The sequence below is a fragment of the Eurosta solidaginis genome, chromosome 2 (assembly GCF_040869045.1).
Source record: "Eurosta solidaginis isolate ZX-2024a chromosome 2, ASM4086904v1, whole genome shotgun sequence".
Lineage (NCBI taxonomy): Eukaryota > Metazoa > Arthropoda > Insecta > Diptera > Tephritidae > Eurosta > Eurosta solidaginis.
The window spans coordinates 58,713,771-58,728,218 of NC_090320.1; the positions used below are offsets into that span (position 1 = coordinate 58,713,771).

Consider the following 14,448-nt stretch of genomic DNA (forward strand, 5'->3'; position numbering starts at 1 on the left):
AAAATGAAAAAAAAATTACATAAACTCATTCATACATGTCCCTAGTGCTCCCAACCGCAGTGCGAGGGGGTCTTAAGGCCCCCTCCGGGACTGGTTGGGGTCACTAGGGTCACTCCAGGCACACACGGGTCGGTCTCAACACGCCCAGCCGCAACGCAGGGGCAGTCTCCAGGGGGCTTGCCCCTGGGACTGGTTGGGGGTGTTGAGGCCTCCCGTCCATCCTCGCTGGACACCCCTCCTGCCTCCGCCGCAATGGGTGGAGCGGTTTCGGAACCGCTCCCCCAGTCTGGCGGGACAGGAAGGAGTGCCACTCTGAATCCCGGCTCAACCCGTCACAGTCCAGGTGGTATTCGAATCTACCACCTGGGACGTGGGATGAGCTGGGGTTCTTCCAACTCACACACACTCTCACACAAGACAACACAAAATTCGGCATATAACTAAAAAAACTACTTTACAAAAAAAAACTTTTTAAAATTTACTAATAAGAGAAAAAAAAACCCAATTAGCGGACATATATTTTCCAATGCCGACTGCAGACAACTTTCCGGGAAAACAAAAAAAAACCCCAATTACAAAAAAAAATAAAGTGCGTGCAGCACTGCCTCACTGGGTGAAATCAAAAAAATCCGGAGGACTGACGTGAAGTCCCGTGACCCCTTCGGCCACTGCCCCCGATGACCAGCCCGGACAACCTGATCCGTCCAACCATCCCACCGCAACGTAGGTGGCAGCTTCTGTGGCTGCTCACTCGGACTGGTGGGATGGTCAACCTCACAGGATGACCCGACTGACCCTCGCGGCCAGCGCCTTAGGTGCCACGTTGGGCGCCATCTGTTATGGCGCCCTCAGCAACTGTCATCGATGATCATTCTGGACAACTTGATCCGTCCAACCATCCCACCGCAACGCAGGTGGCTGCTCCTGCGGCTGCACACCTCGGACTGATGGGATGGTCAACTTCACAAGTTGGCCAAAACGACCAGCGCGACAGCGCCTCGGGCACCAAAGCCGTTGGGCGCCATCTGTTATGGATATGCATTTACTAGGGAATCAGTAAGGAAGGCGGTCGGCATGATATGTTGGTGCACAGTGGCTAGTCATTGTCGGCTGGGGCGGGTCCTTGCCAACCTTACTGTTCCTGCGCCATAAACAGAAAAATGTTCCTATCATGCCTATCAAAACGAGCAGCTGTCAAATTCAAAACAAACCCGACAGAAGCGCAGAGACCGACTCAAAACGCTTAAAATTCAAAATTAAAACGACATCCGGTCGAACCGGATGCCACGGACAAACCGTTGACTTTCCAACATTTAAAAAAAAAATTCAAATTCAAAAAAAACTGTCAAAAAAAGAAACTAACGATCAAAAAAAAACTAACCGAACCGGAAACGACCGGTTACTAAATCTGAAAAATGAAATAAAAAAAGCTGAAATACAAAGACAAATAAACAAAAGGGAAATACACAAAAAGGGCCGAATATACATAGGGGGCGCCGCGGGTGGTGTTGCGACGCCCGGTGCTTTATCCCACCCTCAAATAACCATGGCCACCGACGCACCTAAAATTTCGGTGGCCCCTTACCTGTATACCTTAGGTGCCCTCTAAAAGAAAGGAGACCTCAGCATTCCCATTTTTTTTTTTAATTTATTGACAATTCATTATAAATTCCTTATAACCGTTCGATATAATTTCTTAGGTGGTTATTGCCAACCAAGCTGTCCTCATCTAAGAACTTATTTGAAATGTCTACAAACTCTTTGTTTTATTTTAACTTAAATTGCTAATACTGGAGTTACTCCACAGGACGCCAGTCATTTTGTTTTATTCAATGTTAAATAAGAAAATCAATAAAGTCGATACTTAGATTAAACTATTAATATTCGAAACGTATAATGAATGAAATTAATCAAAGATGTCATGTCTATATTTTAATCTACTAGAACGACGAAGACCACTTTGAGTCACACTATTACCAACAGCTTTATAACTATCAAGAAGACTTGGAAATCCAGAACATGAAGCTTTAGTTTGAGATTCTTCTTTAGAATCTTCATCATTAATTTCTGTTAAATTTTCATTAATATTTCCCGAAAGTTCAATTTCTTCACATTGAAGGTCTTTACTAGGAAGAATTTGAACAGTAATCTCACCCAGGTTTTTATTAATCAAAGCATTATCATCAATATTTATCTCTTAATAATTGTAAATTAAGCAAAGCTCTAGAATAAATACAATTAGCTTAAATTTTTCTTTCTTTTGCATTATTTAAACTTTCGCATATTTTCATTTCTTTCTCATATGCTCGTATGTATGTACATCTACAACTGTGTTATATAAGGTATAATACAAAAATATGTTACGTATATGCTTAAATGTTTCTATACGTCTTTATTTTATTTGTTTGTGAGTTTTTGTTGAGAACTTTGGATATATTTTCCTTAAATTGTATATAGAAAAAAAAAATTTTATTGATTGCAACCTTTTTACATTTAGTTCTTGATAACCCTCCAAACGGGGAAAGGTATTTATACTTAGTTCCTTTCTTTTTTTTTTGAGTGTATGAAATACAAAAAAAAGAACCTTATAGGTATGCTACGACTTGTTACTTAGACCAGGACCGCATGTTAGCAGTAATTTTCGAACCAAACGAAACAAAAAAAAATTTTCGCTTGGTTACACCCAACAAAAAATTGCGCTCTCATGAACGGCCTGCGTATGGTTTGAATCTTGCGTTCGCGCTTTCAAAGTAATTTTGCTAAGGTTTTATAATAAGCGTTTGTAAAAGAAATGTACTGCATATTAAGACTTAAGTGGAGTGTAGTGGTCAGTGACATGGAACGAACTCACCCATTGTTCTAAATGTTGTGGTTACTGTGAGTGGCGTTGCAACAGGCCTAGGTTCGGGGCCCTGTTGTTGTTGCGGTCCGCGTCGTGATGCTGCAGCGGCCTATAGTTGGCGGCCCGGCTGCCGTTGTTAGTAAAGCTGGTGGCTATTGCGCGCGACGATGCGCCGTCGAGTATGGTAGCGTGCGCGCGGATGGTGGCAGCGCGCGATTTCGTTGGCGCTATTGTTGCCGCACTGTAATTACGGCTCTGCTGTTGTTGTTGTAACTGGTGGTTTCTGTAAGTCTGGTGGTGGTGTTGCCAATTGAGTCGTTGTTGGACCATATAGATGGGTTGTGGCTAACATTGCCGTTTCAACGGGCACATGAGCATATAAAGTGTGTGCCACAGGTGGTTGTAACTTTACTGCAACCACATTCATGTACACCTAACCGCTTGCAAATGTTTGAACCAACTTTTCAATTGTAGTGAGACTCCTCGCTGTTTTAATGCGTTCAGCAAAATTCGTATATTTTATACTTAGTAAAAGATGACTGATTGAACATAAATGGAATAAGTTCTGCTTTTTATAGTTAATAGCAGAGAAGTATGTTATAAACGATTTTCAAATGTTGTCTTTTTAGATCACATTTATTTTTCTGCAGATTGATTGATAACGTTGCAGATATCTTTCTCGTAACTTCTGTAATATTGTTACTTCATTTGCACTTTCCTGGTGTACAACTAGTTTTCTTTGTTTTTTTATAGTTGAACGGAGTGCCTTTTCCTAAAGACTTAGCTGGAAAAATATGTTGGAACCACTTGTTCTGTATGAGTTTGCCGTTTTTCATAGACGACACGCAATTCCAACGATGAGACCCACGTACGCACACGTTTTGGAGTTTAGTCAAAGCCTTCACAACTCATTAGACTTTTAGGTTATGGTTGCTGATATCAATTTCGTAGTACAATTAATCGTCACTTCAACTTGTTTCAAATTTTGTTGGCTTGTACGGAAATGCCAAGTCCACACGAGTATCTATTACACACTTATTGCTGTATTCTCATTTTTTTTATTTTTGGCCTTTCCGGACGCGTGCCATCCACTTAATTGAAATTTTCTTCTTTTTTTCGTGTCGTCTCAGAAAACGTGGTAGTTAAAAAAGGGCTCTTTTTTTCTTAGTGATCGCCGGTCTGTCATTTCCTTCTTGTTTTCGATAATTTTCATCGCAACCTTCGCCACATCGCTAGGTGTGTTCCCGTGAACACGCTCCCAAGTGGATCGCAGCCATATGCCGTAGCAGCAGACCGTAACAAATATTATTAAAAAGAAAAATTCAATGTAAATCCACTCCAAAACATCCACTGTTGGTTTTTTGGCAACATAAACAACTCTACAAAAATCTTGTTACATGGTGTATAAGGTGATATCACAAACATCTTAACCAACCAGCTGTATTCGAATGAATACAGACAAATCCACAAAAAAAAAAAAAATTTCGACAGAAATTTGTTGCAATATTTGTTTTCATATTTTATAAGTAAATTAGTGAAATATAACATAATTTTTTCGTTAATTCGTGCAAGTTAGATTATGTTAATATACAAAATATAAAAAGTAAAGTGATGTGTGCGCTTAAAAGATTGTAAACGTGCGGGAACAATATGTATCACACAAACCTGTTTTTCGCGGATAACTTTTAAACGGGTAAAAACAGTTAACAGGATTCTTAATGTAGACGTGAATACGCGTCTTTTGATACCTCACTCGAAAATTTTGGCCCAAATTTCGGTGGGTACCATAAACTGCACTACTACCGAAGTTGGCCATTTTCATGTGGTTGTTGTAATGTTGAAGTACCCACAAAAAAAACTGTGAACATAGGTGTTTTGAGCGGATATAGTTTTGGTCTCCAAACCGGTGTTAGACCCACCCAGGGTAATTTTTCATAAGCGCGGTCGAAGGCCGCCAATGCAGAAAGGTGTTCTGCGTAAAAATACTATGGATCCCACCCCCCGTTTCGGAGGGACCCGCGGGTCTTTTTTCGGTTTTTCGTTAATATCTTTTGGACGACTTAAAATTTTTCTTGCTGATGTCAAGACGCGTCCTTTGACACCTCTCTCGATATTTTTGGACGCGTATTAGCAATATCATGCTGTCGTATAGAATTACCATAAATGTAAAATGCTCTCGACGAACAAAAATGACGCTCTACAAATCGCTCATTGTACCTGTCCTGATGTAGCGCTTGGAATCACGGACGAGGTCGTGGGAAGATAGTCATCTCATTTTGGCCTGTTCGAGCGGAGGATTTATGACAAGCTGTAAGGAATTTACACAGATATAAAGATAATGCAGCGAATTAAAGAACAAAAGTTTCACTGGCTATGTCATGTTATGCGAATGGACGATCCGCTTTGGCCAAGGAGGGTTGTCAATTGGAAGTTGGAAGCAGACAGAGAAAATATCTCCATTGAGTTCCTAGAGGCAGATAGAGGAAGACAAAGGACAGCTGGCGTGACATGTTACGTAACATCCAAAATCAAAGATAAATAATGATGCTGATGATGGGGTCAAGACATGTTTCCCGGTATTTTCGGGCCCGTATTAGCAGCCAGCTCGTGCCCTAAATTACCGCTTTTTTATTGTCCAGAACGAAGTCTAATAAAGAAAAACGGCTAAAGAAATAAAACCAAAGCACGAAAGAAAAATTACCAAATTTGTATACGGAATTTTCCTAACAAATAGTGACAGTCTTTATAAAATTGTATGAAATTAAACCCTTTATATTTGCTTTTTTGCCCTTTATCTGCCAAAACAAGCGGTAGTCAACAATAAGGGAAAACTCTTGAGCATAACATTTGCCTTAATATCCACTAGGAAATCGACTTATTTCAACAGTCATGACAAGCAATGCAATGGGCGGTTTTAGCGCACACAATTTTTCTTGATACGTTGTACACATTTATCCGTCAGTTGAGTGATAGAAACTTTGATTTATGAATGGCGAATTGAACCAACAGTCAAATGAAATATTTACACATTTTTAAATTTAAAGGAAAACGACTTCTTCTTTTTCACACTTCACCATAATATTAAGGGGAAAATTATATTCATGACCAGTTTAAAATGTCAAAGAACTGCCAGACAACCGTATAAGCACGTGGAGTGAATGTAGTGGAAAATTTTTGGTAATTGTGCAGTTTAGGGGCCCCACACTAAATTTGGGCCAAAATTTTCGAGTGAGGTATCAAAAGACGCGTATTTACGTCTAGATTAAATCGTAACGAATCAAATGATTAGAGTGTATTTTCTGTATTTTTTTTACCTTATTGCATATTAATTAGGCAAATTAGACAAAATTTGTTCATTAATTCGTGAATATCAGATTGTATTAATCTATCGAAAAACAAATCAGCATGTGAGTTGTGCGCTTAAAATTTTTTAAGTGTGTGGGAACAATAAGAGTATGGACCAGACAAAGCAGTTTTCGCGGATAACTTTTAAACGGGTGAAAAAAGTTAACTTCCGATTCTTAATCTATACGTAAATACGCGTTTTTTGATACCTCACTCGAAAATGTTGGCCAAAATTTAGGGTGGGCCACTAAACTGCACCACTACCAAATTTTTGGCATCAAAAGACGCGTATCGCAACGAATCAAATGATTATAGTGTATTTTCTGTATTTTTTTACCTTATTGCATATTAATTAGGGAAATTAGACAACATATTTTCATTAATTCGTGAATACGAGTATGGACCAGACAAACCAGTTTTCGCGGAAAACTTTTAAACGGGTGAAAAAAGTTAACTTCCGCTTCCGGATTCTTAAGGCTCCATTACTGATACTTAGCATAGACTTGACTTGACTTGGCGTAAACTTGGCAACTTAGCGACGATTATACTCCACTTAGCGCATACAATCTGGCATCATAATCAGGTTTGAAATTTACTTTTAAATAAATGTCAATTTGTATGACAAAATGTCAAAATGACATGGAAACAAACAAATGGCATCTTAAAATGTAAACGTCACTTAGAACTTACATAGAAAATCAAAATTCAAAAGACTTCTAAGTCAAGTTAAGTGTTGCCAAGTTTTGAGTAATCAGTAACATGCACTGTTCATTTAACAGAACTGTAAGTGACAGTTCTCAAGTCAAGTCAAGTCTTTCCTAAGTATCAGTAATGGAGCCTTTAATCTAGACATAAATACGCGTCTTTTGATACCTCACTCGAAATTGTTGGCCCAAAATTACCACTGCACCACTACCAAATTTTTGCCATCGCGTTGCGTTATACATAATACGGGCCTTAAGTTCATGACAATTATCGATATATTATGTTATTACCTACAGTGGCTCACAGCTTATTTCGTGCAGCTACAGAACAAAACTGTTGAGCTATATGGAAAGGAAACTAGTGACGCTGTCAAAAAAATTCAAATGCACAGTGTTAATAAAAATATGCTTTTTGAACAAATACTTAATTTTCATGTGCTTACACATTTGTGCTAATTATTTAATAAAAACTAAAATTATCTCAAAAACTATGGAATTTTGGAATCAGCTACACGGCAAGGCAGATTAGTAAGATTAGCGATTTAAAAACTACTCTTGTCGAAGAAAGGCGTAAAGGTCCACCCGAAGCCGCTCAAAAACTAATTGCATCTATGGAAAATCATCTTGAAGATGTTATTTAACAAAAAGGTGGCCATACGAGGTACTAATTTAATAAAGAGTAGTTTTTTCTAAGGTAGGGCGCAGTGCATAGTAAGATTAGCGATTTAAAAACTACTCTTGTCGAAGAAAGGCGTAAAGGTCCACCCGAAGCCGCTCAAAAACTAATTGCATCTATGGAAAATCATCTTGAAGATGTTATTTAACAAAAAGGTGGCCATACGAGGTACTAAATTAAATAAAGAGTAGTTTTTTCTAAGGTAGGGCGCAGTGCAAGAAATAAGCTGTGACCTTAGTTTTTGAGATAATTTTAGTTTTTATTAAATAATTAGCAAAACGTGTAAACACATGAAAATTAAGTATTTCTTCAAATAAAATCATATTTTTATTAGAATTGACATTTGAACTTTTTTTGACACCGTCACTAGTTTCATTTCTATATAGCTCTACAGTTTTTTTCTGTAGCTGTACGAAATAAGCTGTGAGTCACTGTATGTAAATACAAGAGCATATGTGTTATGTTAACTTAATTTGACATTTTCTTTCCAAATGTTAGTTGACAAATAGAAAGTACTGGAATGAAGGAGTGGACGAAATTTTCTTTTCATTGATGATTGGCCGCCATAGAAACGAAACAAAGCTTACTTGATCGATTTTTAAAAAATAATATTTTAATAACAATTATTCGCAAATCGAATAGTTAAAAAAGTAAATAAAAGTGTATTCACTGAAATTGTGCAGAAAATTTGAAAGGAAGCAGTGAAAAGTAAATGAAATCTTAGTAAATTTTTTTTCCAAAACTCATATTTTTTTATAGAAAATTGTAGCGCCACAGGTTCCATAATATTTAGACAGGCGCTCCAACTAAAATATTTAAACGCCCGCCTTGATATACATTAAGGTTCATTGGTAACTTGCTTTGTAAAATTTAAAATCTGCTATATATTAAGTTTATATTACAATGTTTAATTGCATATTTTTTTTTCACACCTTTTTTGTACTTTGTACCTGCTCTGAAACCCTAGATTTCAAAACAAACGGTCATGTATATCCTCCGTACAGCTCGTGCTAGCGTTTCTACAATAGCTCCTAGAGCTGCTTGGATTTCAGTACGTTCGGTGTCCTCAAAAGATTATCAGTATACTAAACTGGAAGTGAATGACAAAACTGGGATAGCAACATTGACGTTGAACAGACCACCGGTGAACAGTCTAAATTTAGAGCTGCTGACTGATATAAGAGACTCAATAAAAGACGCAGAAAGTAATAAATGCAAGGGTCTCATATTAACATCGGTAAGTAACTTCAAGAGCATAAAATATGATTTAATAGATTATTTAATCAAATATCGCGAAGTCGTCCAAAAGCGTATTCAGTGCCGGGCTTGATATTATGGAAATGTACCAACCCAAAGAGGAGCGTCTTAAGAGCTTTTGGACCACGTTGCAAAGCACATGGATGACATTGTATGGTTCGTCGCTACCAACTGCAGCTGCTATTAATGTAAGTGTTATATCCTTATATATTTAAGGTATATCTCAATACCTATGTTATCTACAGGGTCACGCACCAGCAGGAGGATGCTTATTGGCAACATCATGTGAATATCGTGCTATGCTGCCGAATTTCACAATTGGTTTGAACGAAACTCTTTTGGGCATTGTAGCGCCTAATTGGTTCATGCAGTCATATCTTAATGTACTGCCACGACGCGTCGCCGAGTTAGCGCTTACGCAAGGCAAAATGTTTGCTACAACAGAGGCAAAACAAGTAGGACTCGTTGATGATATAGTAAATACAAAGGAGGAAGCAATAGCTAAGTGCGACGAATTTATTGCATCATTTAGTAAAGTTAACGCATTTGCACGTGCTATGACAAAACAAAAATTTCGTATGAACGAATTGCAGGAACTCGAACAGAATCGTGAACAGGATTTGCAAGCATTCTTATTCTTTGTAAATCAGCCAAGTACTCAAAAAGGGCTAGGACTCTATTTGGAAAGTTTAAAGAAAAAATCGTAGTAGTTATGCATTTAAAAAAGTTCGTTAAACTCACCTGAGGACAACTAAGCGATCAATTTTGTCTTTCTATCTCAGTTTTAAGTAAACAGTTGTTTAGTAACGGCACAATCTGCATCTATTTTTGAGCCAGTTTGAAAATATCGATTTTTTTAAATCATAAGTAAATAGGGATTAATTTTAAATTAAATTTTAAGTTTCTTCATTCAAAATTTCTTCTCGTATTTCAGTTTGGAGTGCAGATAAAGAATCAGACATTAGCTCAAGATATGAGTTAATTTCAAGAATTTTGGCTCGATTACGCTCCAACTCATCACTGCAAATATTAATACATATTAAATATATAACAAACAATTAAATAATTTGTACTATCGAATTACTTACTTATTCAACTCATCGATCATGTTTTCTATAAATTCTCTACTTCGTACCATAAGCCGATCTTCTCGTTCATCGATACGTTGTATATGCGAATCTTTCATACCAGCAATCACATTGAGAATGGCCTCACGATCTTCCATGCAATGCAATAACTCTGGAGGTACACCTGCAAAGTCTTGCATCGCTGTTTTGGTGTTGATATAATGTGTCGCAATTTCGGTCATATTTTCCGAGAAGTGAATAGCAATATCACGCAGTTGACCAAAATATGTTTGTACTTGTTCCACAAATTTTGCCATCATCTCTTGTATTCGACGTTGAAAATTAACTGTCGTTTCCTAAGGCGTTGTGCAATAAGCCAACATTCTTAATGTAACAATAATAGAGTCCTTGAAAGATCAACATTCATATACACAACCAAGGATTGTACGAGCAGCGGAAGCTGAATCCCCTGCAGTAACCATGGCCATAAAGTCGTCAGAGATGAGAATACAACCCTAGAATGTCTTGAATATTCTGTCTGGAGTCTGAGTTTATAAATGCGTACATTATTTGCGTCACTCGTAAATTACCATAAAAACAAATAGATGATTCTACATTCTGCACAATTAACAACTACTCCCTAACCGGGAATTCAAGGGGTTGATAAGCGCAAATCAAACCTTTTTTAAGATTCACAGCTTCCACAACCCAATAGTCAACCCCAGCTACCCAAGGGGAATCCTATTACAAATATGAAAGTATACACATATTTAACAGACGAGGTCCTGGCGACCTCAAGTTTCTCATGGAACTAGTGGATGGGAGCTGGATGGCCTAAAAGGCTCTATGTGGTCATATAAAACCGTTCCCGAAAAGGTCCGGCTAGTACTCTAATACTGTTTACTACTATAACGTACTGGATCTGGATCCGGCAAAGGACTATCGACATCGATAATGCTCCCCAAAACCTTCAAGAAGTAGATTTATGCTGCAATAACAAAAAAAACCTATCTATCGTTTCAAAAAGTTGTAGTACCTCAGCTTCAGCGCTCTTTCAGCTTACTGCATTAACTGGTATTCGATGCTAACTTTGGTATTGGACCGTCTTCCCAAATTGGACTACCATATTGGTCAAGTGATAAAGCTGATGTGGACCGCTTTTGATGTTAAACGGAAAGAAATTGGTCGCTCTTGGCGCACCAGTTGCGGGATTTAAGAAGAATGGGAACTACGCATGGATATTCCCGGAAACCGGGGAGTCCTAACAGGCAACCGGCATTCAGCCTCATCTCCACATAGTCAGTGAAGTCTTATATCAGTTGATGTCCATTGAGCCCGATTGTTGTTGTTGTAGGGACAAAGACACTCCCGGAAGATTTTGGCGAGTGTTATCGATGTTGATGGTCCTTTGCCGGATATAGATCCGGTGCGTTCTGATCGAAAACACCATTATGGGGAACGACTTAATACGACCGCTTCCCAAGGCAGTCGGTTCTATGTACCGGAGCGACTAGGGATTTTTCCCGACCAAGGACTGTAATTTCAGTGTAACCCCATTTAATTTGTTGTGTACCTCCCACAAATTGTCATCCTCCCAGCAGCTCCTCGCAGCGGGACTGCGCCATATTCTCCTGCTCCGAGAAGGTGCCGTAAGAGCTCGCGCCCTACGGCGCCACCATCTCATACGGCCGCTGCCACTCATAACTACAATCTCCGTAGTAGAGTGGGTAGCAGTACCGAGCATCAGCCCCCGCCCCCATATTCTTCCCCCCTCTTTTCCGCCCGCAAACGTGTAGGTCAGAGAAACATACTCTTAGTCCCTACCCCCATTTGCACCGTTTGCCAGCACATAATATATATATTTGCGACATCCGCCCAATGCAGCTCCTGCCTTGGGCGGAGCTACTTTCCTAGATGTTCTGGTCTCCGCGACGGCAACCCCCCGACGGGTTTCATTGCGCCATGTTGCCAGGTCGCTAACCCAATTACACCGGGTACCCCAATGGTTACCCAAGGACGTCCAGTCCCAGGGCCAAGACAGCAGTTGCGTCCTAGCCTTTCACAACCCATGCGTAGTCACCCATCTCTTACTCCTAGAGTGACGACGTCTCCCCCGTTGTACTTCAGAATTCTGCAGTTAAACTGTAATGGATTAACTGGGAAGATCACGGAGATAGTCGATTTCATGAAGCGGCACAACATCCGCATCGCCGCGATTCAAGAGACTAAACTCACAGCAAGATCTGCTTTGCAGACCTGTTCTGGGTATAATGTCCACAGAAAAAATCGTGAGAGCGGAAATGGAGGCGGCCTCACGGGACAGTGTCTTAGAACGTCAAGGGTTATCTGTCCGGTCAGGCGAAGCAAACCTAGAAATCATCAACATCTACATCCCTCCTGCCACCTGTTGCCCCAGTGGATACCGCCCTAACATCAGCGCCTTACTGGCAATAATCGCATTATTTTAAGCGACTTCAATGCCCATCACGATCTATGGCATTCAAACTTGCAGTCAGACAGTAGGGGTGAGATGTTGGCGGATCAAATAGAAGAAACGACGTTCTGCACAATAAACGGAGATGCCCCCACACGTATGGTAGGAAGCTGTCACAGTTCGCCGGATATATCTATCGTGAGCGCAGGACTCGTAAACTGAGTCAACTCGCTTCATTCCCGCCTGTAGAATTCCCGAAATTCGCCCTCACTTTCCGGCAGAGGCCGCAAATTTAGCGAGAGAACGTGACCTTATAAGACAGCTCGATCCCGGCGACCCCCAAATAAGGGATATAAACCAACGCATCAGATTGCTTGTGGATGAACACAAGCGGGCGAAATGGGAGGAGCACCTAAGCAGTTGTAACCTCTCTGCCGGTGTAAGTAAACTTTGGTTCACCGTAAAGTCCTTATCGAATCCGTCTAAGCACAATGACAAAATCTCCATCGCCTTTGGCGATAAAGTGCTGTCGGATGCGAAAAAATGCGCGAGCGCTTTCTGCCGACAATATATAATGCATTCTACGGTCGACAAAGACAGACGGAGGGCCAACAGACACACATATAAGCATAAATTCAGCGCGTCTCCGATTATCATCACCGCCAAAGAGGTTGAGGATGCCATCGGTCATGCTAAACCATCCAAAGCAGTGGGCCCAGACGGCTTAGCCATGTCGATGCTTAAAAGCCTAGGGAAAGAGGGTTTCAAATATTTAGCGCATGTCTCCAACCTGTCTCTTTCCACCTTTGTCATTCCCAAAAAATGGAAAATGTTCAAGGTGGTCCCGCTACTAAAGCCTGGGAAACCAGCTAACATAGGAGAGTCGTATCGTCCGATATCTCTCCTATCGCCAGTAGCAAAGACGCTTGAAGCCATTTTGCTCCCCTATTTGAAAGCAAATTTACAGCTAGCCTGTCATCAGCATGGCTTTAGAAAACTCCATAGCACCACCACCGCGCTAATTGCCATTAGCACCCAGATAAATTGTGGTTTAAATCAGAAGCCACACCACAGAACAGTACTCGTTGCGCTTGACCTATAAAAAGCTTTTGATACGGTCAACCTTGGTACGTTACTGCAAGACCTGGAAGGGTCTACCCTTCCCCCATGTCTTAAAAGGTGGACCGCAAATTATCTGGGTGGTCGGCAGGCATCGGTGCAATTCAGTAACGAAACATCAAAGCCAAGAAGAATTAAACAAGGGGTGCCACAGGGTGTTGTCCTATCCCCACTTTTGTTCAATTTCTACATATCAAAACTACCTTCGCCACCGGAAGGAGTTACTATCGTTTCTTACGCCGATGACTGCACAATAATGGCCACAGGCCGGAGCCCACAGATCGATGTGCTTTGCAACAAAATAAACGGCTACCTCCCTGATCTCTTCAGTTTTTTCGCCTCGCGAAACCTGGCATTATCACCGACTAAATCATCCGCGACCTTATTTACAACTTGGACGTCCCAAATGTCCACGATATGGTCGCCAAGCCTAAAGACTACTCACTGGAAGAAGATACAGGTCTGCCAAAATACTGCCCTCATAATGAGGCGGGAATACTCCAATCAGGGAGAGAAATGAAATGCTAACCAAACATTTCCTGTTGAATATTCAGAAACCTGGGCATCCCAACAAACATCTGATTGATGAGCCAACACCGTCCAGGGACTTAAGGAGTCATCTCCGTCAGCATTATGAGGAAATACGGCACCTGAGAACACAGCCGTATGAAGGCAAAAAAAAAACAAGCAGGTCCTCAGTGAACTCCACAAACAGGAGTCGGAGCTCTATGTCGGGAATTGCCCGGTGACTCCTGTACTCAAAGGACAATAACCTAAACTTGCAGAAGAGGAACACACTCCCCAGGGAAACGCGAGTCACTCTAGCTCAACTTCGATCTGGATACTGTAACAGGTTAAACTCTTACCTATCCAGAATCAACCCCGACATACAAAATGTATGCCCTGCTTGCAATGTGTCCCCACATGATACCAACCATCTCTTCAATTGTAATGTGGAACCAAAGTCTCTAACACCTCTCTCATTATAGTCCACCCCTTTTGAG

General features: G+C 40.4%; 2 protein-coding genes across 11 annotated transcripts in view; one reads left to right on the forward strand and one right to left on the reverse strand.

Moving 5' to 3' along the window:
• Positions 1–8,081: 8,081 nt before the first annotated feature.
• On the forward strand, positions 8,082–9,890 carry LOC137239815 (enoyl-CoA delta isomerase 1, mitochondrial-like). 6 transcript variants are annotated; one of them, XR_010949489.1, is made up of 5 exons: positions 8,082–8,418; positions 8,535–8,804; positions 8,866–9,012; positions 9,070–9,691; positions 9,759–9,890. XR_010949489.1 is itself a non-coding variant. In XM_067765513.1 (5 exons), the coding sequence occupies exons 3-5, from the start codon at positions 8,553–8,555 to the stop codon at positions 9,529–9,531; spliced, it is 861 nt and encodes a 286-aa protein (XP_067621614.1). In that variant the 5' UTR covers positions 8,082–8,275; positions 8,327–8,418; positions 8,535–8,552; the 3' UTR covers positions 9,532–9,890. The 6 variants fall into 6 exon arrangements, 5 of the variants coding, with proteins under 5 accessions (XP_067621614.1, XP_067621617.1, XP_067621613.1 ...); XM_067765513.1 differs by having other exon boundaries at positions 8,082–8,275; positions 8,327–8,418; positions 9,070–9,890; XM_067765516.1 differs by having other exon boundaries at positions 8,082–8,275; positions 8,327–8,410; positions 9,070–9,890.
• TbCMF46 overlaps positions 9,547–14,448 on the reverse strand; it is a 218,625-nt gene continuing 213,723 nt past the window's right edge. For all 5 annotated transcript variants that reach the window (XM_067765507.1, XM_067765509.1, XM_067765508.1 and 2 more), the window contains 2 exons: positions 9,913–10,247; positions 9,547–9,844 (listed from right to left, as the gene is read on the reverse strand). In XM_067765507.1, the coding sequence (XP_067621608.1) occupies positions 9,721–9,844; positions 9,913–10,247 (459 nt within the window). In that variant the 3' untranslated portion in view covers positions 9,547–9,720. The remainder of the gene's footprint in view (positions 9,845–9,912; positions 10,248–14,448) is intronic.